This window comes from Oncorhynchus gorbuscha, linkage group LG07 (assembly GCF_021184085.1).
Source record: "Oncorhynchus gorbuscha isolate QuinsamMale2020 ecotype Even-year linkage group LG07, OgorEven_v1.0, whole genome shotgun sequence".
NCBI classification, from domain to species: domain Eukaryota; kingdom Metazoa; phylum Chordata; class Actinopteri; order Salmoniformes; family Salmonidae; genus Oncorhynchus; species Oncorhynchus gorbuscha.
This window is the reverse complement of record NC_060179.1, coordinates 11,802,227-11,828,113: the sequence shown is the minus strand read 5'-3', so window position 1 is coordinate 11,828,113 and position 25,887 is coordinate 11,802,227. Positions and strand designations below refer to the sequence as shown.

The 25,887-nt window shown below is 46.4% G+C and overlaps 2 protein-coding genes across 2 annotated transcripts in view; one reads left to right on the top strand and one right to left on the bottom strand.

The window, feature by feature from the left end:
- The window catches only part of LOC124040475 (catenin delta-2-like), an 890,284-nt gene that overhangs the window by 473,217 nt on the left and 391,180 nt on the right, over nt 1-25,887 (bottom strand). The window lies entirely within an intron of this gene.
- LOC124039483 (myotubularin-related protein 6-like) lies at nt 5,001-24,577 on the top strand. The gene is given in 15 exon segments (XM_046355494.1): nt 5,001-5,254; nt 13,556-13,675; nt 15,913-16,075; nt 16,456-16,613; nt 16,757-16,885; nt 18,351-18,485; nt 18,582-18,714; nt 18,826-18,935; nt 21,789-21,914; nt 22,273-22,416; nt 22,488-22,594; nt 22,678-22,812; nt 23,720-23,846; nt 24,007-24,025; nt 24,028-24,577. Coding segments are annotated over 15 exon segments (1,923 nt in total). The 5' UTR covers nt 5,001-5,230; the 3' UTR covers nt 24,321-24,577.

Below are 25,887 nucleotides of genomic sequence, written 5' to 3'. Positions count from 1 at the left end.
CTTCTTCCTCTCCGGCCGGGGCGGGGTTCTTTTTTGTTAAGAAGAAGGACGGTACTCTGCGCCACTGCGTGGATTATCGAGGGCTGAATGACATAACGGTTAAGAATCGTTATCCGCTTCCCCTTATGTCATCAGCCTTCGAGATTCTGCAGGGAGCCAGGTGCTTTACTAAGTTGGACCTTCGTAACGCTTACCATCTCGTGCGCATCAGAGAGGGGGACGAGTGGAAAACGGCGTTTAACACTCCGTTAGGGCATTTTGAGTACCGGGTTCTGCCGTTTGGTCTCGCCAATGCGCCAGCTGTTTTTCAGGCATTAGTTAATGATGTTCTGAGAGACATGCTGAACATCTTTGTTTTTGTCTATCTTGACGATATCCTGATTTTTTCTCCGTCACTCGAGATTCATGTTCAGCACGTTCGACGTGTTCTACAGCGCCTTTTAGAGAATTGTCTCTACGTAAAGTCTGAGAAGTGCTCTTTTCATGTCTCCTCCGTTACTTTTCTCGGTTCCGTTATTTCCGCTGAAGGCATTCAGATGGATTCCGCTAAGGTCCAAGCTGTCAGTGATTGGCCCGTTCCAAGGTCACGTGTCGAGTTGCAGCGCTTTTTAGGTTTCGCTAATTTCTATCGGCGTTTCATTCGTAATTTCGGTCAAGTTGCTGCCCCTCTCACAGCTCTTACTTCTGTCAAGACGTGTTTTAAGTGGTCCGGTTCCGCCCAGGGAGCTTTTGATCTTCTAAAAGAACGTTTTACGTCCGCTCCTATCCTCGTTACTCCTGACGTCACTAGACAATTCATTGTCGAGGTTGACGCTTCAGAGGTAGGCGTGGGAGCCATTCTATCCCAGCGCTTCCAGTCTGACGATAAGGTTCATCCTTGCGCTTATTTTTCTCATCGCCTGTCGCCATCTGAGCGCAACTATGATGTGGGTAACCGTGAACTGCTCGCCATCCGCTTAGCCCTAGGCGAATGGCGACAGTGGTTGGAGGGGGCGACCGTTCCTTTTGTCGTTTGGACAGACCATAAGAACCTTGAGTACATCCGTTCTGCCAAACGACTTAATGCCCGTCAAGCTCGTTGGGCGTTGTTTTTCGCTCGTTTCGAGTTTGTGATTTCTTACCGTCCGGGTAGCAAGAACACCAAGCCTGATGCCTTATCCCGTCTGTTTAGTTCTTCTGTGGCTTCTACTGATCCCGAGGGGATTCTTCCTTATGGGCGTGTTGTCGGGTTAACAGTCTGGGGAATTGAAAGACAGGTTAAGCAAGCACTCACGCACACTGCGTCGCCGCGCGCTTGTCCTAGTAACCTCCTTTTCGTTCCTGTTTCCACTCGTCTGGCTGTTCTTCAGTGGGCTCACTCTGCCAAGTTAGCTGGTCATCCCGGTGTTCGAGGCACTCTTGCGTCTATTCGCCAGCGCTTTTGGTGGCCGACTCAGGAGCGTGACACGCGCCGTTTCGTGGCTGCTTGTTCGGACTGCGCGCAGACTAAGTCGGGTAACTCTCCTCCTGCCGGTCGTCTCAGACCGCTCCCCATTCCTTCTCGACCATGGTCTCACATCGCCCTAGACTTCATTACCGGTCTGCCTTTGTCTGCGGGGAAGACTGTGATTCTTACGGTTGTCGATAGGTTCTCTAAGGCGGCACATTTCATTCCCCTCGCTAAACTTCCTTCCGCTAAGGAGACGGCACAAATCATTATCGAGAATGTATTCAGAATTCATGGCCTCCCGTTAGACGCCGTTTCAGACAGAGGTCCGCAATTCACGTCACAGTTTTGGAGGGAGTTCTGTCGTTTGATTGGTGCGTCCGTCAGTCTCTCTTCCGGGTTTCATCCCCAGTCTAACGGTCAAGCAGAGAGGGCCAATCAGACGATTGGTCGCATACTACGCAGCCTTTCTTTCAGAAACCCTGCGTCTTGGGCAGAACAGCTCCCCTGGGCAGAATACGCTCACAATTCGCTTCCTTCGTCTGCTACCGGGTTATCTCCGTTTCAGAGTAGTCTGGGTTACCAGCCTCCTCTGTTCTCATCCCAGCTTGCCGAGTCCAGCGTTCCCTCCGCTCAAGCGTTTGTCCAACGTTGTGAGCGCACCTGGAGGAGGGTGAGGTCTGCACTTTGCCGTTACAGGGCACAGACTGTGAGAGCCGCCAATAAACGCAGGATTAAGAGTCCAAGGTATTGTTGCGGCCAGAGAGTGTGGCTTTCCACTCGCAACCTTCCTCTTACGACAGCTTCTCGTAAGTTGACTCCGCGGTTCATTGGTCCGTTCCGTGTCTCCCAGGTCGTCAATCCTGTCGCTGTGCGACTGCTTCTTCCGCGACATCTTCGTCGCGTCCATCCTGTCTTCCATGTCTCCTGTGTCAAGCCCTTTCTTCGCACCCCCGTTCGTCTTCCCTCCCCCCCCTCCCGTCCTTGTCGAGAGCGCACCTATTTACAAGGTACATAAGATCATGGACATGCGTTCTCGGGGACGGGGTCACCAATACTTAGTGGATTGGGAGGGTTACGGTCCTGAGGAGAGGAGTTGGGTTCCGTCTCGGGACGTGCTGGACCGTTCACTCATTGATGATTTCCTCCGTTGCCGCCAGGATTCCTCCTCGAGTGCGCCAGGAGGCGCTCGGTGAGTGGGGGGGGTACTGTCATGTTTTGTCATTTATTGTCTTGTCTTGTCCCTGTGCTTCCCATTCTGTTCGTTTCCCTCTGCTGGTCTTGTTGGGTTCTTTCCCTCTTTCTGTCCCTCTCTCTCCCCCTCCCTCTCTCACTCTCTCGCTCTCTCTTCTCTCTGTCGTTCCGTTCCTGCTCCCAGCTGTTCCTATTCCCCTAATCAATCATTTAGTCTTCCCACACCTGTTCCCGATCCTTTCCCCTGATTAGAGTCCCTATTTCTTCCTTTGTGTTCCGTTCCTGTCCTGTCGGTTCCTTGTCTAGAATTCACCGTGCTGTGTTTGTGTATCGCCCTGTCGTGTCGTGTTTTCCTCAGATGCTGCGTGGTGAGCAGGTGTCTGAGTCTGTCTGGTTCAAGTGCCTTCCCGAGGCAACCTGCTGTTCACCTGCTGTTCAAGATCGAGTCTCCAGTTTGTCCTCGTCATTTCGAGTGAAAGTTGTGTTTTTTGTTTGTATTTACTTTACTGGATTAAAGACTCTGTTTTCGCCAAGTCGCTTTTGGGTCCTCTTTCACCTGCATGACATTAACATTAAGAAATGTGAACTCATAGCTGTCAAATATTGTGTGACACCTTCATATTATGGTATTCCAGTAAAAGAAGAACTTACATATTTAGGCATAACCATTACAAAGGATCAGAAGTCTAGAGGCTCTAAATTTTGCACTAAATTTGAACCCTCTTATTTAAAAACCCCAGAAGAAGCTAAATCAATGGCTACAGAGGGGCTTATCTTTAAAAGGAAGAGTCCTAATAACCAAGGCTGAAGGTATCTCTAGACTAACATATGGTGCTCTATCTTTATATCTTGACAGTAAAATAAGCAAGGAGATAGACCAGATGCTTTTCAACTTTCTGTGGAGAAACCGTACCCATTACATTAGGAAAACTGTTGTAATGAACACTTATGGGAATGGTGGACTGAATTTTCTGGACTTTACTACTTTAAATAATACTTTTAAGATCAATTGGATAAAACAATTCCTAAGAAGACCCACTTCTATCTGGAATTTTATTCCTCATCATGTCTTCTCTACTTTTGGTGGCCTTAACTTCATGTTGTTTTGCAATTATAATATTGACAGAGTTCCAGTGAAACTTTCTGCTTTTCATCGTCAGGTTTTCATGTCATGGTCCTTAATTTATAAACACAATTTTTCTTCACAAAGATATTATATATGGAATAATAAGGATATACGGTATAAAAATACTTCTTTATTTTTAGAATATTGGTTCCAAAATAATATCCTATTGGTGAGCCAACTGGTAAATGCAGAGGGTCTTTTACTCAGTTATAAGGAATTCGTATCCCTTTACAAGGTCCCTGTAACACCTAAAGATTTTGCAGTTGTTTTAGATGCCATTCCCTCAGGTGTTGCTATGTTATTCAGGAACATGTCAAGACCTGACCCTCAGAGCCTACCTTCTATTGACCCTGTTGACTCATCAGTAGGAAAGATTTGTTTCTCTTTTGGTCCATTCAACAACAGAGCGATACGATCCTTGTTTCAGCAGGATGTTGTATCTATAAATTATGTCATGCCTTATTGGAATGGGTTTATTGATAATATCTGTTGGAAAAAAGTTTGGATGTTGCCACACACATACCTACATGTTAACAAAATTAAGGAAGTTTCCTTTAAAATTATTCATAAATATTATCCTGCCAACCACTATATGAAGAAGTTTAATTATGGAAAACATATTTTTTTGGCATTGTATGCATGTAAGAAAACTGTGGCAAGACATCAGTAGGTTTATAATTGAACACATTTATGAAGATTGTACACTATTGTGGAGAGATGTACTGTTTGGATTCTTTACATACAATAGAAATAAGCTGAAACATTTTTATGTAATTAATTTCATTATTCGTTTGGCCTAATTTCATATAAACAAATGTAAATTTACAAACAGAAAACCACATTTTCATACCCTACAAAAAAGAAATTTAACTGTATTTTAAGACTTTTAAATGCTCTACTAACAAAAAAAGCTGTTAAGAATTCTAAGTATATGTATGTCCCTTAAGGTCCTTGTGTAATTGTAATGTGATATTGTATCCCCTAGCTCGATTGTCCATTGTTTGTAATATATGTATGCTTGTGTTCCCTCATGTGCTTTATGTATTGATTTGTTGTTAATAAAAAATAAAAAATAATTAAAAAAAGTTAGAATTCCGTGTTGGATGACCGGAAGTCGGAACTAGTTTTTTTTTCCCCGAGTTGCCCTTTTGAATTTACTGATGTCTGAAGTCAGAGTTTTCCGAGTTCTCAGTTGTTGTGAACGCGGCATTGCTAATTACTGGTTAGAAACTCAATGTCCCATAATGCCTACTGTGGTTGTAGTCCGTAGCGGAGAAGTACGTCCAAGCAGGAAGTGCTGTGAAGAGCCGATAGCTATAACATCTACTGATAACATACACAATCGTGAAAGCTCAACGAATGTCGGTAGCAAGTAAAAAAAGCTATCAAATAACATCAGCTTGCCGCACTTTGATAGTCGATGTGCGAATCATATCACCGGTCAACTGTTTATATCGTTGCTTGCACTGACAGCTGTCAGCGAAATGGAACATATCCGAACGCCAAAGGTAAGACAGCTAACGTTAACTAACTTGCGTAGCTATTTTCTACCACCCTGCAAAAAAACATTGAAAATGCATGCTATGTAGTTAGCAAGCTAACAATAATGACTTGCTATGCAATAACGAATGGGGCGTTGACAGTGGTGTCCAAATAGATATAGGATAATTTTGCAGGGGTGGCTAGTTAGCCAGCCAGCTTTCTAATGTGTGTTCAGGGTTGGGGAGCAATGTAATCCGGTACATGTAAGGGATTACATTTTCTTATAAACGAATCAGTTACGTTACCAGCAAGATATTGTAATCTGATTACAAATACTCTTATAAAGCTAAGAGGATTACTTTTAAATTCATAAAGGATGCGGAAGAAGAACACAAATTATAGTAATCTGTTGTCAATGATGTCTTGTTTTGCACGCTTTGTACAAAATAATAAAATGCAGTACTACAGGATATTTCTTAACGTAGGTCTTTATTAGCTCGCTATAACTTGCATGTTCAAGTATCTCCAACCATGATCAATGCCCATGACCTAACCATCTGGGTGGTCTTAACCAATCATAGCACAGTATGATACGGCGGTAAAATGCATCCAATTATCATTCAGTATGTTTACACACATGAATATTACAAATGACTTTCAAATCAGCATTGGAAAAAGGCGCAAGTTTAAATTTGTTCCACCTGAGCGAGTCTGACCTCAAATCAGAGACCACTATGATGACACACCAAATGTGTTTGATGGATTGCAGGAATAGGGTTTTGTGGGCTACAGTCCAAACTATGTCTTCCAATGGCGTGACTGCTGTCGGCATCCAAAGATGATCCAACTTGAATAAACACTTAAGGATGACAGCAGGGGTGGAGTCTACAACGTTATTTGTCACATGCGCCGAATACAACAGTGAAATGCTTACTTACAAGCCCTTAACCAACAATGCAGTTTAAAAAGAGATAAGAATGACAGATAATTAAAGAGCAGCAGTAAATAACAACAGAGGTGCTATATACAGGGGGTACTGGTACAGAGTCAATGTGTGGGGGCACCGGTGTCAAGGTAACTGAGGTAATATGTACATGAAGGTAGAGTTATTAAAGTGACTAGGCATAGATAATGACAGAGAGTGGAATCACTAGTTAACTACACATGGTTAATGATATTAGTAGTTTATCTAGCGTGTCCTGCATTGCATATAATCGTTGCGGTGCGCATTTGCGAAAAAGGACTGTCGTTGCTCCAACGTGTAACCATAAACATCAATGCCTTTCATAAAAATCAATACACAAGTATATATTTTTAAACCTGCATATTTAGTTAATATTGCCTGCTAACATGAATTTATTTTAACTAGGTAAATTGTGTCACTTCTCTTGCAACAGAGTCAGGGTAACGTTATATGCAGCAGTTTTGGCCGTCTGGCTCGTTGCAAACTTTGTGAAAACTATTTCTTCCTAACAAAGACAGCCAACTTCGCCAAACGGGGGATGATTTAACAAAAGCGCATTTGTGAAAAAAGCACAATCGTTGCACAACTGTACCTAACCATAAACATCAATGCCTTTCTTAAAATCAACACACAGAATTACATATTTTTAAACCTACATATTTAGCTAAAAGAAATCCAGGTTAGCAGGCAATATTAACCAGGTGAAATTGTGTCACTTCTCTTGCGTTCATTGCACGCAGAGTCAGGGTATATGCAACAGTTTGGGCTGCCTGGCTCGTTACGAACTAATTTGCCAGAATTTTACGTAATTATGACATAACATTGAAGGTTGTGCAATGTAACAAGAATATTTAGACTTATGGATGCCACCCGTTAGATAACATACGGAACGGTTCTGTATTTCACTGAAATAATAAACTTTTTTTTCTCCTCGAGATGATAGTTTCCAGATTCAACCATATTAATGACCTACGGCTCATATTTCTGTGTGTTATTATGTTACAATTACGTCTATGATTTGATAGAGCAGTCTGACTGAGCGATGGTGGGCACCAGCAGGCTCGTAAGCATTCATTCAAACAGCACTTTCGTCTGTTTTGCCAGCAGCTCTTCCATTGCGCTGACTTCAAGCCTATCAACTCCCAAGATTTGGCTGGTGTAACCGATGTGAAATGGCTAGCTAGTTAGCGGGGCGGACGCTAATAGCGTTTCAAACGTCACTCGCTCTGAGACTTGGAATAGTTGTTCCCCTTGCTCCACAAGGGCCGCGGAGTTTGTGGAGCGAGGAGTAACAATGCTTTGAGGGTGGCTGTTGTCGATGTGTTCCTGGTTTGAGCCCAGGTAGGGGCGAGGAGAGGGACGGAAGCTATACTCTTACACTGGCAATACTAAAGTGCCTATAAGAACATCCAATAGTCAATGAAATACAAATGGTATAGAGAGAGTCCTATAATAACTACAACCTAAAACTTCTTACCTGGGAATATTGAAGACTCATGTTAAAAGGAACCACCAGCTTTCATATGTTCTCATGTTCTGAGCAAGGAACTTAAACGTTAGCTTTCTTACATGGCACATATTGCACTTTTACTTTCTTCTCCAATACTTTGTTTTTACATTATTTAAACCAAATTCAACATGTTTCATTATTTGAGGCTAAATGGATTTTATTGATATATTATATTAAGTTAAAATAAGTGTTCATTCTGTATTGTTGTAATTGTCATTATTTCCATAATCGGTATCGGCGTTGAAAAATCATAATCGGTCGACCTCTAGCTTGGACCATGTTAGTTTGTTGGTGATGTGGACGCCAAGGAACTTGAAGCTCTCAACCTGCTCCACTACAGCCTCGTTGATGGGAATGGGGGCATACTCAGTCCTCTTTTTCCAGTAGTCCACAATCATCTCCTTTGTATTGATCACGTTGAGGGAGAGGTTGTTGTCCTTGCACCACACGGTCAGGTATCTGACCTCCCTATAGGCTGTCTCATCGTTGTCGGTGATCAGGCCTACCACTGTTGTCATCAGCAAACTTAATGATGGGTGTTGAAGTCGTACCTGGCCCTGCAGTCATGAGTGAACAGGGAGTACAGGAGGGGACTGAGCACGGACTACTGAGGGGCCCCCTTGTTGAGGATCAGCTTGGCGGCTGTGTTGTTACCTACCCTTACCACCTGCGAGCGGCCCTTCAGGAAGTTCATGATCCATTTCCAGAGGGAGGTGTTTAGTCCCAGGGTCCTTAGCTTATTGATGAGCTTAGAGGGTACTATGGTGTTGAACACAGAGCTGTAGTCAATGAACAGCATTCTCACATAGGTGTTCCTTTTGTCCAGGTGAGAAAGGGCAGTGTGGAGTGCATTAGAGATTACATCATCTGTGGATCTGTTGGTGCGCTATGCAAATTGGAGTGGGTGTATGGTTTCTGGGATAATGGTGTTGATATGAGCCATGACCAGCCTTTCAAAGCATTTCATGGCTACAGACTGGAGTGCTACGGGTCGGTTGTTATTTAGGCAGGTTACGTTCGTGTTCTTGGGCACAGGGACAATGGTGGTCTGTTTGAAACATGTTGGTATTACAGACTCAGTCAGGGACAGGTTGAAAATGTCAGTGAAGACACTTGCCATTTGGTCAGCGCATGCTTGCAGTACACGTCCTGGTAATCTGTCTGACCCTGCGGCCTTGTGAATGTTGACCTCTTTAAAGGTCTTACTCACAGCGGCTGCGGAGAGTGTGATCGCACAGTCGTCCAGGATAGCTGATGCTCTCATGCATGTTTCATTGTTACTTGCCTCAACGCGAGCATAAAAGTTATTTAGCTTGTCTGGTAGGCCTGTGTCACTGGGCAGCTCTCGGCTGTGCTTCCCTTTGTAGTCTGTAATAGTTTGCAAGCCCTGCCACATCCGACGAGCATCGGAGCCGGTGTAGTTAGATTCGATCTTAGTCCTGTATTGACACTTTGCCTGTTTGATGATTCGTCGGAGGGCATATCGGGATTTCTTATAAGCTTCCGGGCTAGAGTCCCGCCCCTTGAAAGCAGCAGCTCTATCCTTTAGCTCAATGCGAATGTTGCCTGTAATAGGATGGTCTATAGGATGGTCTATAGGATGGTCTATAGGATGGCCTGTAGGTCTTTAGGATGGCCTGTAGAATGGCCTGTAGGATGGTCTTTAGAATGACCTGTAGAATGGTCTATAGGATGGCCTGTAGGATGGTCTTTAGAATGGCCTGTAGAATGGTCTTTAGAATGACCTGTAGAATGGTCTATAGGATGGCCTGTAGGATGGCCTGCAGGATGGCCTGCAGGATGGTCTTTAGAATGGCCTGTAGGATGGCCTGTAGAATGGTCTTTAGAATGGCCTATAGGATGGCCTGTAGGATGGTCTTTAGAATGGCCTGTAGAATGGTCTTTAGAATGGCCTGTAGAATGGTCTTTAGAATGGCCTGTAGAATGGTCTTTAGAATGGCCTGTAGAATGGTCTTTAGAATGGCCTGTAGAATGGTCTATAGGATGGCCTGTAGGATGGTCTTTAGAATGGCCTGTAGAATGGTCTTTAGAATGGCCTGTAGAATGGTCTTTAGAATGACCTGTAGAATGGTCTATAGAATGGCCTGTAGAATGGTCTTTAGAATGACCTGTAGAATGGTCTTTAGAATGACCTGTAGAATGGTCTATAGGATGGCCTGTAGAATGGTCTATAGGATGGCCTGTAGAATGGCCTGTAGAATGGTCTATAGGATGGCCTGTAGAATGGTCTTTAGAATGACCTGTAGAATGGTCTATAGGATGGCCTGTAGAATGGTCTATAGGATGGCCTGTAGAATGGTCTTTAGAATGACCTGTAGAATGGTCTTTAGAATGACCTGTAGAATGGTGTATAGGATGGCCTGTAGAATGGTCTTTAGAATGACCTGTAGAATGGTCTATAGGATGGCCTGTAGAATGGTCTTTAAAATGGCCTGTAGAATGGTCTATAGAATGGCCTGTAGAATGGTCTATAGGATGGCCTGTAGAATGGTCTATAGGATGGCCTGTAGAATGGTCTATAGGATGGCCTGTAGAATGGTCTATAGGATGGACTGTAGAATGGTCTATAGGATGGCCTGTAGAATGGTCTTTAGAATGACCTGTAGAATGGTGTTTAGAATGACCTGTAGAATGGTGTATAGAATGACCTGTAGAATGGTGTATAGGATGGTCTTTAGAATGACCTGTAGGATGGTCTTTAGAATGACCTGTAGAATGGTCTTTAGAATGACCTGTAGAATGGTCTTTAGAATGACCTGTAGAATGGTCTTTAGAATGACCTGTAGAATGGTCTTTAGAATGACCTGTAGAATGGTGTATAGGATGACCTGTAGAATGGTCTTTAGAATGGCCTGTAGAATGGTCTTTAGAATGGCCTGTAGAATGGTCTATAGGATGGCCTGTAGAATGGTCTATAGGATGGCCTGTAGAATGGTCTATAGGATGGCCTGTAGAATGGTCTATAGGATGGTCTTTAGAAGGGCCTATAGGATGGTCTTTAAAATGAGTTGAATTGTCTATTAGGCTTGCGTTTTTGGGGGGTGATTCAGAACAGGGGAGAGCGACTCGGTGAATCCACTGACATAATTAATAATTTAAATCATTTACACACTTTACCATGTAACTCAGTGGAGATGAGCTTCTTGGTTTACGCTCGTTTGTCTCTCACTATGGCGCTTAATAACTGTGTGATGTGCCAGTGACCTGTTTTTGTAGCGAGCCGCCTCGTGTTTCTGTTTGTCCTCCTTGGCTCAAACACAACATTAGATTTATTAGACTATCTTGCATGCTTCCTGGTAATGCATTTAGTGTGACGGATCATGGGGCCACCATTGTCCTTCAAACAGCTGCAGATTATCAAGATATCAATGTGTCACCATCTAAAAGGTAAACAATAGGCCTAAAACAAATGCAGCATATGACCTTCATTTTACACATGTAAATAGCTCTGTTCAGTAGTGTTCAAAGCAGGCCATTCCATGAACACAGCATTTATTTTTCAACTGGATTCAATGAGCCCAATCAGTCCTCCATGACAAAGCAAAGTTGACAGTATTTTCTTCATGCTATAGTGAGTGACAACCACAGTTTTCTCAGGCTCAAAGCTTTCATGTGGGTGTAGCTTAATAAAAATCTGGATTGAAGAGCCAACTCAGTCCTTTTTGGAGGGTCATTTTTCAGCAACTCTATTTAAAAAAAAAAAAGTACTTCCGGGTCAATGATTCATATTTAAGTGACATTTGCATTACATTTGGGGTTTTAAACATGTTCCAAGGTCAAATTTATGCCCCCAATGTGATTCCATAGCAAAAACGATTCTGGGTGCTGCAGTAAAAGTGTTGTAGGGAATAGTCTGTACAACATGATCCTGGGGGCAGTCGCCAAAAGACTGCAGACAGGGGACACCTGCAGGCAACCACACCCACCCTTTCACCTGAACAAAACAAAGAAGTATGTCTGTCAGAACTGACACTCCTAGGGTGTGGTTGTTTTGTTCAGGTGAAAGGGTGGGAGGGGTTGCCTGCAGGGGTGTGTCCCATCTGTGGTATTTCGGACTCTGCCCCCAGAACCCTGTTTTGATCTCTTAAAGCACACAGACAGTCAACCCCTGATATTTGGTTCATGGTTGCACTAAAGTGGATCATGCAAATATCCGGACTGGAGCGTATGTATTAAATTGGGACGGCAATGCACTTGGATAAATGGTAAACAGAACAGACCGAGTCATCAGCTTGACTTCAGGCCATTTCTTCCCTCATCCTGTCCTTTAGCGTACACACACACACACACACACACACACACACACACACACACACACACACACACACACACACACACACACACACACACACACACACACACACACACACACACACACACACACACACACACACACACACACACACACACACACACACACACACACACTTCCTGTTCTTCTGTTTTCTGCCAGTCCTTGACTGAGTTGACTGATCGCCATCCTGTGGAGTTGCCTAGCGCCACGCTGGTTGCTGGGAGACAGAGAGAGACCTTTTCAAAGAGAGAGAATAGGCTATTTGTCTATATTCAGTCAAGGGTTCTAAATGATGTCATTAAGGTGAGACATAACCTACAGGGTGTGAAGACAAAAGAGTACAGAGTTAAGTTTGACTGGTTACAAGATGAATAACCAGGCTGTCGGTGTACTACCCTGGTCCCACTGACTCAATGTTCTGCTGATGTTAAAGCTGTGGCAGTGTTAACGAGGACGTGGTAGTAGGTATTTTCCAATACTAATGCGGTATACAAAGTGCATGGTATTTTCCAATACTAAAACCATGAAATTACTACATTGGAAGGACATTCTATAGAGCAAGTCAAAAACATTCAACAATCTGAGTTTAGGCGGATGAGAAGTTGAGCTTCACCAGCCATGTAGAGAACCGTGTCAGGAACAAGAGGGAGAGCGGAGGAGAGATGAGGAGAGGGAGAGATTAACAGTGTGTTCATGTGTGGGAGCTGAGATGAGCTGAGGGAAGTTTATTGAAATTCCAGTAACAAATGACATGCAAGTCACAGCCATTCCAGAGCTCTTCTATATATACAGCTGTAATTATAATTGCCAGCCTTTCTTTCTGGCTAAGTGGCTAATGCTCTGCTTGTTGTATAACTGACAACAAGTACTGTGTCTGACACATCTATGTAGATTGACAGCTGCGTATCCTATTTCATTTCTGTGTGTGTGTGTGTGTGTGTGTGTGTGTGTGGGTAGGGGTCATTGTTTACCTGGGTTTTAACTGTTGTTTACCTGTGTGTGTGGGTAGGGGTCATTGTTAACCTGGGTTTTAACTGTTGTTTACCTGTGTGTGTGGGTAGGGGTCATTGTTTACCTGGGTTTTAACTGTTGTTTACCTGTGTGTGTGGGTAGGGGTCATTGTTTACCTGGGTTTTAACTGTTGTTTACCTGTGTGTGTGGGTAGGGGTCATTGTTTACCTGGGTTTTAACTGTTGTTTACCTGTGTGTGGGTGTGGGTCATTGTTTACCTGGGTTCTAACTGTTGTTTACCTGTGTGTGGGTGGGGGTCATTGTTTACCTGTGTGTTTGGGTAGGGGTCATTGTTTACCTGTGTGTGGGTGGGGGTCATTGTTTACCTGGGTTCTAACTGTTGTTTACCTGTGTGTGGGTGGGGGTCATTGTTTACCTGTGTGTGGGTGGGGGTCATTGTTTACCTGGGTTCTGTTGTTTACCTGTGTGTGGGTGGGGTCATTGTTTACCTGTGTGTTTGGGTGGGGTCATTGTTTAACTGTGTGTTTGGGTGGGGTCATTGTTTACCTGTGTGTGTACTTGTGCAGGTGGAGCAGGTGCGTCTGTCGGATCGTTTCAGTAACAAGTCGACCAGCGGGACGCTGCACCTGACGGCTACACACCTCATCTTCGTGGAGAGCAATGCCGACGCCGCCCAGGAGATCTGGGTGAGAAGGACCGGTGTTCAGAACACACCTTATCTCACACAGAGCTCTGAGTTCAGAATGTAGGACTTCCTTTAACTCCTGCTTGACACACACATCTACACTACAGTGTACTTTGATACATGGGTGTAAGATTGTGTGGGTGTATTGTTGTCTGTCTAGCGGTGAAAGACAATTACTGTTGAGACACCGTGGAAACCGGGTTCAGCCTTCCTCACGAGACAACTGTTGCTACAATAACCTGCCGGCCCAGCCTTGTCTCCCGTCGCCTTAGTAACCTGTTGACAGGGCTAGGTGGAAAGGGAAAGAGGGAGAGATCAAGGAAAGGAAGTAGGAATGGCCTAGGTTGAGCAGCTTAATCAGGTGTGTTAGTTGGTGCTGGGCTGGAGCCTGGAACACAAGTCGGTAAACCCTGTGGTTCTACAGGGCTTTCAGTCACATCTCTGGTCTATGAAGTTACAGTCTGAAACTGCTTCCAAATTTCCTACACAATTCCCTCCTCTTCTACTGTTGAGCACAGGGAAGGTATGTGTGTAGGAGTTAATTTGGTAGCTAGCTATCAGTCAGCATTTTAAGTCTCTCCTCTCTCTCCCCACGGGGCTTTATTGGCATGGGACACATGTTTACATTGAAATGGATAAACAAAAGGGAAATAAACTAACAGTAAACATTACATTCACACAAGTTTTAAAATAATGTACATTTCAAATATTATATGGATATGTTATTGTTAGCCATCAGTGATCCTACGGGAGGTGAAAAGACAGTCTGGTACGAGTCAACATGACAGCTGTGAGTTGGGGAGGAGTGAGCACTTTGGGGTAGAGGTCATGTCAGATGAAGTGAGGAAGAACAGATCTCACGATAAGGTTCTGTCTAGCAACAGAGATGCATTGGCTGTTCGGTTGTGGAGGAGGAGACTCAGTCTAGGAGAAAGGGTTAAATATCAGTGCTTGTACAGATGAGGAGGAGACTCAGCCTAGGAGGAAGGGTTAAATATCAGTGCTTGTACAGATGAGGAGGAGACTCAGCCTAGGAGGAAGGGTTAAATATCAGTGCTTGTACAGATGAGGAGGAGACTCAGCCTAGGAGGAAGGGTTAAATATCAGTGCTTGTACAGATGAGGAGGAGGAGACTCCGCCTAGGAGAAAGGGTTAAATATCAGTGCTTGTGGAGGAGGAGACTCAGCCTAGGAGGAAGGGTTAAATATCAGTGCTTGTGGAGGAGGAGACTCCGCCTAGGAGAAAGGGTTAAATATCAGTGCTTGTACAGATGTGGAGGAGGAGACTCAGCCTAGGAGGAAGGGTTAAATATCAGTGCTTGTACAGATGAGGAGGAGGAGACTCCGCCTAGGAGAAAGGGTTAAATATCAGTGCTTGTGGAGGAGGAGACTCAGCCTAGGAGGAAGGGTTAAATATCAGTGCTTGTGGAGGAGGAGACTCCGCCTAGGAGAAAGGGTTAAATATCAGTGCTTGTACAGATGTGGAGGAGGGGACTCAGCCTAGGAGGAAGGGTTAAATATCAGTGCTTGTGTGAATGTTATGCAGCGTTACCGACCCAATGGGTGAATAAACTTGTTTTACTTGCGTTATTAAGCCTCCGTGAGATTTAATAGGTTCATTTAGAACCCGACAAAGGTTTGGGAATCGCTTCCTTTTAGTTGATTGTAGAATTTAGCGTCTCTTTAGTGTCTCTTGTCTGGATTTTGATCACTCTGCGTGCATTATTTGGTGTTTTACATTGTACACGGAGGATATTTTTGCAGAATTCTGCATGCAGAGTCTCAATTTGGTGTTTGTCCCTTTTTGTGAATTGTTATAATGTTGTATGTTTTCCCCCCAACACCACTTTCACTCACTTCTCACACAGACCTCCATCTGTGCTGGAACCTTCTGCTAGTGATTAACTATGCTGATGAATGCGCATTGAATAACTTCCCAGGATTAAAGTCCCAATAGAGTTGTGGGTTATCTAATATGCATTCAAACACTGCTGGCATACAGAAAGGTGTGTGTGTGTGTGTGTGTGTGTGTGTGTGTGTGTGTGTGTGTGTGTGTGTGTGTGTGTGTGTGTGTGTGTGTGTGTGTGTGTGTGTGTGTGTGTGTGTGTGTGTGTGTGTGTGAAATGTTCAATAGAGCGAGAGAATAAAATAAATAATTTTCCACCTGTATAAATGACTACAGACTGAACATGTCCAGTATATAGGCCAGGTGTCATGTCTGTTTTGTGTTCCCCTCCAGATCCTGCACCACCACATCGGGTCAGTGGAGAAGCTGTCGTTGACCACCAGCGGTTGTCCCCTGGTCATCCAGTGTCGTAACTTCAGAGTGGTCCACTTTGTGTTCCAGAGAGAGAGAGACTGTCACGACATCTACAGCTCACTGCTCAGACTGCTACGACCAGGTACCTAATGTGTGTCTGGGTCTCTGTCTTTGAGTGTGTGCAGAATGCTTGAGTCAACTGAAGTTTCAAAAGAATGTTCCCCTTCTCCTCTCCCTCTTCTCCTTCCCTCCCTCTCGTCCTCTTCCATCTCCCTCCCTCTCTTTCCTCTTCCCTCTTCTCTCCCACCCTTCCTCTCTCTCTTCCCCTTCTCCTCTCCCTCTTCTCCTTCCCTGCCTCTCGTCCTCTTCCCTCCCCTTTCTCCCTCTCCCTTTCTCCCTCTCCATCTCTCTCCCTCTCTTTCCTCTTCCCTCTTCTCTCCCACCCTTCCTCTCTCTCCTCCCCCTTCTCCATCTCTCCTCTCTGCCTCCTCCTCTCTTCTCCATCTCTCTCTCCCTTCCTAGTATCCTATGAGGAGCTCTATGCGTTCTCTTACAACCCCAAGCAGAACGAGCAGCAGAGAGAGGAGGGCTGGCAGCTCATTGACCTGGGGGCAGAGTTTGAGAGGATGGGCGTCCCCTGCGACCAATGGCAGCTCACTGATGTCAACAGGAACTACAAGGTGGGGGGGGTCTATCAATAGTAAATGTTAGGCGTTGGCCCTGTCCAGAAACAAACCTTTGGTGTCTGCAGATCTAATGGAATAGTATTGATTGGATGTTTAACAACCTGTCCTATGTAATATTCCCTCTTGTTGTGTTGTAGATATGTGAGACGTATCCCAGGGAACTGTATGTGCCCATCACAGCCAGTAAGCCCATCATCGTCGGCAGCTCCAAGTTCAGGAGCAAAGGACGCTTCCCTGTCCTCACATACTTCTACCAGGAGAAGAAGGTAACACCTAAGCCTTACCCAGCTTCCTCCTAACCCTTACCCAGCTTCCTCCTAACCCTTACCTTACCCAGCTTCCTCCTAACCCTTACCTTACCCAGCTTCCTCCTAACCCTTACCTTACCCAGCTTCCTCCTAACCCTTACCTTACCCAGCATCCTCCTAACCCTTACCTTACCCAGCTTCCTCCTAACCCTTACCTTACCCAGCTTCCTCCTAACCCTTACCTTACCCAGCTTCCTCCTAACCCTTACCTTACCCAGCTTCCTCCTAACCCTTACCCAGCATCCTCCTAACCCTTACCCAGCATCCTCCTAACCCTTACCCAGCATCCTCCTAACCCTTACCCAGCATCCTCCTAACCCTTACCCAGCTTCCTCCTAACCCTTACCTTACCCAGCATCCTCCTAACCCTTACCCAGCTTCCTCCTAACCCTTACCTTACCCAGCATCCTCCTAACCCTTACCCAGCTTCCTCCTAACCCTTACCTTACCCAGCTTCCTCCTAACCCTTACCTTACCCAGCTTCCTCCTAACCCTTACCTTACCCAGCATCCTCCTAACCCTTACCTTACCCAGCATCCTCCTAACCCTTACCTTACCCAGCTTCCTCCTAACCCTTACCTTACCCAGCATCCTCCTAACCCTTACCTTACCCAGCATCCTCCTAACCCTTACCTTACCCAGCATCCTCCTAACCCTTACCTTACCCAGCATCCTCCTAACCCTTACCTTACCCAGCATCCTCCTAACCCTTACCTTACCCAGCTTCCTCCTAACCCTTACCCAGCTTCCTCCTAACCCTTACCCAGCATCCTCCTAACCCTTACCTTACCCAGCTTCCTCCTAACCCTTACCTTACCCAGCTTCCTCCTAACCCTTACCTTACCCAGCTTCCTCCTAACCCTTACCTTACCCAGCTTCCTCCTAACCCTTACCTTACCCAGCTTCCTCCTAACCCTTACCTTACCCAGCATCCTCCTAACCCTTACCTTACCCAGCATCCTCCTAACCCTTACCTTACCCAGCATCCTCCTAACCCTTACCCAGCATCCTCCTAACCCTTCCCTTACCCAGCTTCCTCCTAATCCTTCCCTTACCCAGCTTCCTCCTAACCCTTCCCTTACCCAGCTTCCTCCTAACCCTTCCCTTACCCAGCGTCCTCCTAACCCTTACCCAGCGTCCTCCTAACATCTTACCTACATCCCAAACCTACATATAACCCAGTGGAGGCTGCTGATGGGAGGACGGCTCATAATAATGTCCAGAACGGAGCAAATGGAAAGGCACCAAACTTCTGTAGACCAGGTGTTTGATGTATTTAATATCATTCCACTGATTCCATTCCAGTCATTACCACGAGCCTATCCTCCCCAATTAAGGTGCCACCAACCTCCTGTGATATAATCCCTAAAACATCATCAGGTATGTGTGGCCTAATCTGCATGCTCGTCTCTGCCCCCTGCAGGCAGCGGTGTGTCGGTGCAGCCAGCCTCTCTCTGGGTTTAGCGCGCGATGCCTGGAGGATGAGAGCATGCTGCAGGCCATCAGCAAAGCCAATCACAACAGCCGGTTTGTCTACGTCATGGATACCAGGCCCAAGGTACCCAATCTTGACATGGCTGGCTATCTCCTCCCACAGAAGTATGTGGACATTCTCAGTCCCTCTGTGTGTGTTAATCTTCCTCCCTCTCTGCAGTTGAATGCCATGGCCAACAGAGCAGCTGGTAAAGGCTATGAGAATGAAGATAACTACTCCAACATCCGCTTTCAGTTTGTGGGGATCGAGAACATCCACGTGATGAGGACCAGCCTACAGAAACTACTGGAAGGTTAGTTGCGCTCAAACTCACTCACTCACTCACTCAGCACAGACAGACACTCAGACTCCCTCTACCTCTCTCCTCTCTCTCTCTCTCTCTCTCTCTCTCTCTCTCTCTTAGTGGTGGGAACTCGTTCTCTGTCAGTGAATGACTACCTGCTGGGCTTGGAGAGCTCTGGTTGGCTACGACACGTCAAAGCTGTGGTAGACGCAGCCATCTTCCTCACCAAGGTAAGGCCCCGGGCCTCCAGTCCCCTTCTGCTCTTCAGATCTAGTTAGTCCAGTCCCCTTCTGCTCCTCAGATCTAGTTAGTCCCCACCCCTTCTGCTCTTCAGATCTAGTTAGTCCCCACCCCTTCTGCTCTTCAGATCTAGTTAGTCCCCACCCCTTCTGCTCTTCAGATCTAGTTAGTCCCCACCCCTTCTGCTCTTAAGATCTAGTTAGTCCCCACCCCTTCTGCTCTAGTTAGTCCCCACCCCTTCTGCTCTAGTTAGTCCCCACCCCTTCTGCTCTAGTTAGTCCCCACCCCTTCTGCTCTAGTTAGTCCCCACCCCTTCTGCTCTAGTTAGTCCCCGCCCCTTCTGCTCTAGTTAGTCCCCGCCCCTTCTGCTCTAGTTAGTCCCCGCCCCTTCTGCTCTAGTTAGTCCCCGCCCCTTCTGCTCTAGTTAGTCCCCGCCCCTTCTGCTCTAGTTAGTCCCCGCCTCTTCAGATCTAGTTAGTCCCCGCCCTTCAGATCTAGTTAGTCCCCGCCCCTTCTGCTCTAGTTAGTCCCCGCCCCTTCTGCTCTAGTTAGTCCCCGCCCCTTCTGCTCTAGTTAGTCCCCGCCCCTTCTGCTCTAGTTAGTCCCCGCCCCTTCTGCTCTAGTTAGTCCCCGCCCCTTCTGCTCTAGTTAGTCCCCGCCCCTTCTGCTCTAGTTAGTCCCCACCCCTTCTGCTCTAGTTAGTCCCCACCCCTTCTGCTCTAGTTAGTCCCCACCCCTTCTGCTCTAGTTAGTCCCCACCCCCTTCTGCTCTAGTTAGTCCCCACCCCTTCTGCTCTAGTTAGTCCCCACCCCTTCTGCTCTAGTTAGTCCCCACCCCCTTCTGCTCTAGTTAGTCCCCACCCCCTTCTGCTCTAGTTAGTCCCCGCCCCCTTCTGCTCTAGTTAGTCCCCGCCCCTTCTGCTCTAGTTAGTCCCCCCCCCCTTCTGCTCTAGTTAGTCCCCGCCCCCTTCTGTTCTAGTTAGTCCCCGCCCCTTCTGTTCTAGTTAGTCCCCACCCCTTCTGCTCTAGTTAGTCCCCACCCCTTCTGCTCTAGTTAGTCCCCACCCCTTCTGCTCTAGTTAGTCCCCACCCCTTCTGCTCTAGTTAGTCCCCACCCCTTCTGCTCTAGTTAGTCCCCACCCCTTCTGCTCTAGTTAGTCCCCACCCCTTCTGCTCTAGTTAGTCCCCACCCCTTCTGCTCTTCAGATCTAGTTAGTCCCCACCCCCTTCTGCTCTAGTTAGTCCCCGCCCCTTCTGCTCTAGTTAGTCCCCGCCCCTTCTGCTCTAGTTAGTCCCCGCCCCTTCTGCTCTAGTTAGTCCCCAGTCCCCCCCCTTCTGCTCTAGTTAGTCCCCACCCCCTTCTGCTCTAGTTAGTCCCCACCCCTTCTGCTCTAGTTAGTCCCCACCCCTTCAGATCTAGTTAGTCCCCACCCCTTCTGCTCTAGTTAGTCCCCACCCCTTCTGCTCTAGTTAGTCCCCACCCCTTCTGCTCTAGTTAGTCCCCACCCCTTCTGCTCTAGTTAGTCCCCACCCCTTCTGCTCTAGTTAGTCCCCACCCCCCTTCTGCTCTAGTTAGTCCCCACCCCCTTCTGCTCTAGTTAGTCCCCACCCCCTTCTGCTCTAGTTAGTCCCCACCCCCTTCTGCTCTAGTTAGTCCCCACCCCCTTCTGCTCTAGTTAGTCCCCGCCCCTTCTGCTCTAGTTAGTCCCCACCCCTTCTGCTCTAGTTAGTCCCCGCCCCTTCTGCTCTAGTTAGTCCCCGCCCCTTCTGCTCTAGTTAGTCCCCGCCCCTTCTGCTCTTCTGATCTAGTTAGTCCCCACCCCTTCTGCTCTTAAGATCTAGTTAGTCCCCACCCCTTCTGCTCTAGTTAGTCCCCACCCCTTCTGCTCTTCAGATCTAGTTAGTCCCCACCCCTTCTGCTCTAGTTAGTCCCCACCCCTTCTGCTCTAGTTAGTCCCCACCCCTTCTGCTCTAGTTAGTCCCCACCCCTTCTGCTCTAGTTAGTCCCCACCCCCTTCAGATCTAGTTAGTCCCCGCCCCCTTCTGCTCTAGTTAGTCCCACTGATGTTGGAATGTCTTCCCTGGACTGCATCCAACATCTGTTCCATGTTTTGATAATGACAAGGGAAGTGGTTAACTTTTCACTCTCACAATTCAGTTCAAGGGGCTTTATAGGTCTGGGAAACGTATGTTAACAAGTGAAATAGATAATAAAAAAATAACAGTAAACATTACCCTCACAAAAGTTACAAAGGAATAGACATTTCAAATGATTCCAAGAACACAGGATGAGATGTTACTATCCTTTGTGCAAGCACTTCCAAGAGTTAATGAACAGTGAGCGTGGTGAAATTTGGGGAGCGCATCGTCAGTAGTGTACCTTTGGTTCCTAGGGTGTTTCGGCCTTTCACACTATACACCCTAACCAGGTAGGTCAGTTGAGAACAACTTCTCATTTACAACTGCGACCTGGCCAAGATAAAGCAAAGCAGTGCGACACAAACAACAACACAGAGTTACACATGGAATAAACAAAACATACAGTCAATAATACAGTAGAAAAATATATATACAGTGTGTGGAAATGAGGAAGGATAAGGGAGGTAAGGCAAATAGGCCATGGTGGTGAAATAATTACAATTTAGCATTTAAACACACTTCCATAGTATGTCTATATACAGTGTTATAACAATGTGCAAATAGTTAAAGTACAAAAGGGAAAATAAATCAACTTAATATGTTGTATTTACAATGGTGTTTGTTCTTCACTGGTTGCTCTTTTCTTGTGGTAACAGGTCACAAACCTCTCTTTTCCTCCTCTCTCTCCCCTCCTCCCTCCATAGGCAGTAACAGTAGAAGGAGCCAGTGTGTTGGTCCACTGTTCAGACGGCTGGGATCGGACAGCCCAGGTCTGCTCTCTGGGAGCTCTGCTCATGGACCCCTACTACCGCACCATCAAAGGCTTCATGGTAGGTCTGTGTACTACCACACCATCAAAGGATTTATGGTAGGTCTGTGTACTGCCGCACCATCAAAGGCTTCATGGTAGGTCTGTGTACTGCCGCACCATCAAAGGCTTCATGGTAGGTCTGTGTACTACTGTACCTTAAAAGGATTCATGGCAGGTCTGTGTACTACTGTACCTTAAAAGGATTCATGGCAGGTCTGTGTACCTCCGTACCATCAAAGGCTTTATGGTAGGTCTGTGTACTACCACACCATCTAAGGCTTCATGGTAGGACACAACACAACTTCCCTATGCCTGTAGAGATGGGTAAAATGAATATCAGGCCATAAAAAACTCTGTTCTCTCTCTCTGTGGTTCAGGTCCTCATAGAGAAAGACTGGATCTCATTTGGACACAAGTTTGCAGACAGATGTGATCAGTTGGATGGTGAACCCAAGGAGGTGTCCCCCGTCTTCACACAGTTCCTGGAGTGTGTGTGGCAGCTCACAGAACAGTTCCCCCAGGTAGGTGTGTGTGCCAGAATACCACATAGCAGCCATGAGTGATGATGATGATGATGCCTACTCTTCCTCAGGCGTTTGAGTTCAATGAGTGGCTGCTGCTGCAGGTCCATGAACATGTTCACTCCTGTCAGTACGGGAACTTCCTGGCCAACAACCAGAGGCGGAGAGAAGAGCTGCAGTGAGTAACATGCACTCACTCACACACACACACACACACATACACACACAGTATACATATTAAGCACTCTGTTCTCCTACCAGACTCAAAGACAGGACTCACTCTCTGTGGGCGTTTCTGTTGAGTGAGGGGCAGAACTACCTAAACCCCGCCTACTGCCACACCTACGCAGAGACACACCCTGTCCTAGAACCCTCCACCCTGCCCTGTCACTTCAAGTAAGATCTAGTTGTTTACCTCATCTCGCTCTCTCTCCTCATATCTCTTTCAATCTCATCCACTCTACCCTAAGCATTAGTCCTCTTTCTCTGTCCTTCCCTCAGCTTTGTTACTCCTCTCCTCTCTCCTCTCTCCTCTTCCTCCTCTCTCTCCTCTTTCTCCTCCTCCTCTCTCTCTTTCTCCTGCTCTCTCTCTCTCATCTCTCTTTTTGTCATCCTCTCTCCTCTTCCTCCTTTCTCTTTCTCCTCCTCTCTCCTCTTCTCCTCCTCTCTCTCTCTTTCTACTCTCTCGCTCTCTTTCTCCTCCTCTCTCTCTTTCTCCTCTTTCTACTCTCTCTCTCTCTTTCTCCTCTTTCTACTCTCTCTCTCTCTTTCTCCACTCTCGCTTTCTACTCTCTCTCTCTCTTTCTCCTCCTCTCTCTCTCTTTCTCCTCTCTCTCTCTCTTTCTCCTCCTCTCTCTCTCTTTCTCCTCCTCTCTCTCTCTTTCTCCTCCTCTCTCTCTCTTTCTCCTCCTCTCTCTCTTTCTCCTCCTCTCTCTCTCTTTCTCCTCCTCTCTCTCTCTTTCTCCTCCTCTCTCTCGCTTTCTCCTCCTCTCTCTCGCTTTCTCCTCTCTCTCTCTCTTTCTCCTCTCTCTCTCTCTTTCTCCTTCTCCTCTTTCTTCTCTCTTTTTCTCCTTTCTCCTCTTTCTTCTCTTTCTCCTTTCTCCTCTCTTTCTCCTTTCTCCTCTCTTTCTCCTCTCTCTCTTTCTCCTCTCTTTCTCCTCTCTTTCTCCTCTCTCTCTTTCTCCTCTCTCTCTTTCTCCTCTCTCTTTCTCCTCTCTGTCTCTTTCTCCTCCCCTACAACCTCACGTGAATGTTACTCCTTAATGTTCCTCATTTCTCTCACTCTCTCATCCCCCCCTGCCAGGTTCTGGAGGAATATGTACCACCAGTTTGATCGTTCCATGCACCCCCGTCAGTCTGTCCTGAAAAACGTTCTCACCCTGAAAGAGAGCAACCGCCAACTGGAGGACACAATAATGAAACTGGAGGCTGTGAGTACACTCCTTGTTCTCACTCTCTCTCTCTAGCACTCTCTCTCTCCCTCTCTCACACACTCACACTCACTCTCTCACTCTATCTCACCCTCTCTCTAGCGCTCTCACCCTCTCTCTCACGACCTAATTTAACCCTGTCTTCTCTCTGTTCCTCCAGAGACTACAGAAGCATGGCATCAGCCCCCCACCCCAGACCCCCAGGCCCCCCCTAAAGACCAACGCACCCTCCTTAACCACACACGGCCCCACTCCCTCATCCTGGGAGCCCCCCTCAGCCTTAAGGAGGCGCAGCATCAGGAGGAGGTGGGAGAGGAGGCAAAAAAATGCTGCAGTGACACAGAGCGGACAGTAGAGGGAAGCAGCGGCTCAGAGCGCAAGGAGAGCTACGGAGACCTGCAGGGGACATACGGGGCTAAGGTGGAGCCCGCTTTGGTCAGCCTGGAGTTTGGAGTGGCCCGCATGACATGCTGAGGCATTGTGGGATACTGGAGGAGGAGGGGAGATTGGACTGGAATGGAGGGAGAGATGGGGGGGGGGCACACTGAGCGATGCGGTGACTGAAGGACGGGTGTGTGTTGTGTTCAGCCATATTCCTATGAGGGTGTACTGTATGCCTGTAATGTACGTCTCTGTGGAAAGAGACACTATGGCATTTACCCTACTTGGAAAGGCTGTTTTTATGAATGTTGAAAAGCTCTAAAGAGAATAAATGAGAAGATGAAACCGTTTGTTCTATGTATTATTCGAGTCAGTAACTAAAGCACTGTATGACCCTTTCCTAACATCAGACTGTCAGCTCTGATCTCTTGATGTTTAAACCATCAGATCCGAGCCGAGTCCTTGTGAACATCTCATATTTAATGTTCTCAATATTGAGATCCTCCCAATGGGACCACAGCCAGGTTCAGATTTTAGTCCTAAAACTCTTCCATCCTCTGTCAACGCCAGATCAACTTTGGATAACCCTGTTTTAACATGTGGATGGCATGATTCCTCTTTAATCTGAATGATGATGGATTCTGAACGTTGACGTTGCTGCATCAGGTCCAACATTCGGCCACGGACATGGCATTGATGAGATAATCCCACTGGTTCTCTTGCATTGATCGGATAATCCAATTGGTTACCTCTGTCTGACTGGATGAGGTCATGACCCCATTTTGAAGTCATTGCCATGGTAACTCTGGGGTCGGTCCCAGTTTCTAAGAGGAGAGACACATCAAGATTTTTCAGACAGTTCTAGACAGTTTTCAGACCATGTCAAATGAATGAAAACAGCCATCGTTCCCTGACATCCAGCAAGTGGTCACTATAACACACCGTTATACACTATAACACACTCCCTGACAGCAGTCAATAAGACCGTCATTATAGTGCATCTGACCTCTTTAACAGACCCCTGACTACTGTCACTATAGGACTAGGTTAACAGATCCCTGATCACTATAGGACTAGGTTAACAGACCCCTGATCACTATAGGACTAGGTTAACAGACCCCTGATCACTATAGGAATAGGTTAACAGACCCCTGACTACTGTCACTATAGGACTAGGTTAACAGACCCCTGACTACTGTCATTATAGGACTAGGTTAACAGACCCCTGAACACTATAGGAATAGGTTAACAGACCCCTGACTACTGTCACTATAGGACTAGGTTAACAGACCCCTGACTACTGTCACTATAGGACTAGGTTAACAGATCCCTGATCACTATAGGACTAGTTTAACAGACCCCTGATCATTAACAGATCCCTGACTACTGTCACTATAGGACTAGGTTAACAGATCCCTGATCACTATAGGACTAGGTTAACAGACCCCTGATCACTATAGGACTAGGTTAACAGACCCCTGATCACTATAGGACTAGGTTAACAGACCCCTGATCACTATAGGACTAGGTTAACAGACCCCTGATCACTATAGGACTAGGTTAACAGACCCCTGATCACTATAGGACTAGGTTAACAGACCCCTGATCACTATAGGACTAGGTTAACAGACCCCTGATCACTATAGGACTAGGTTAACAG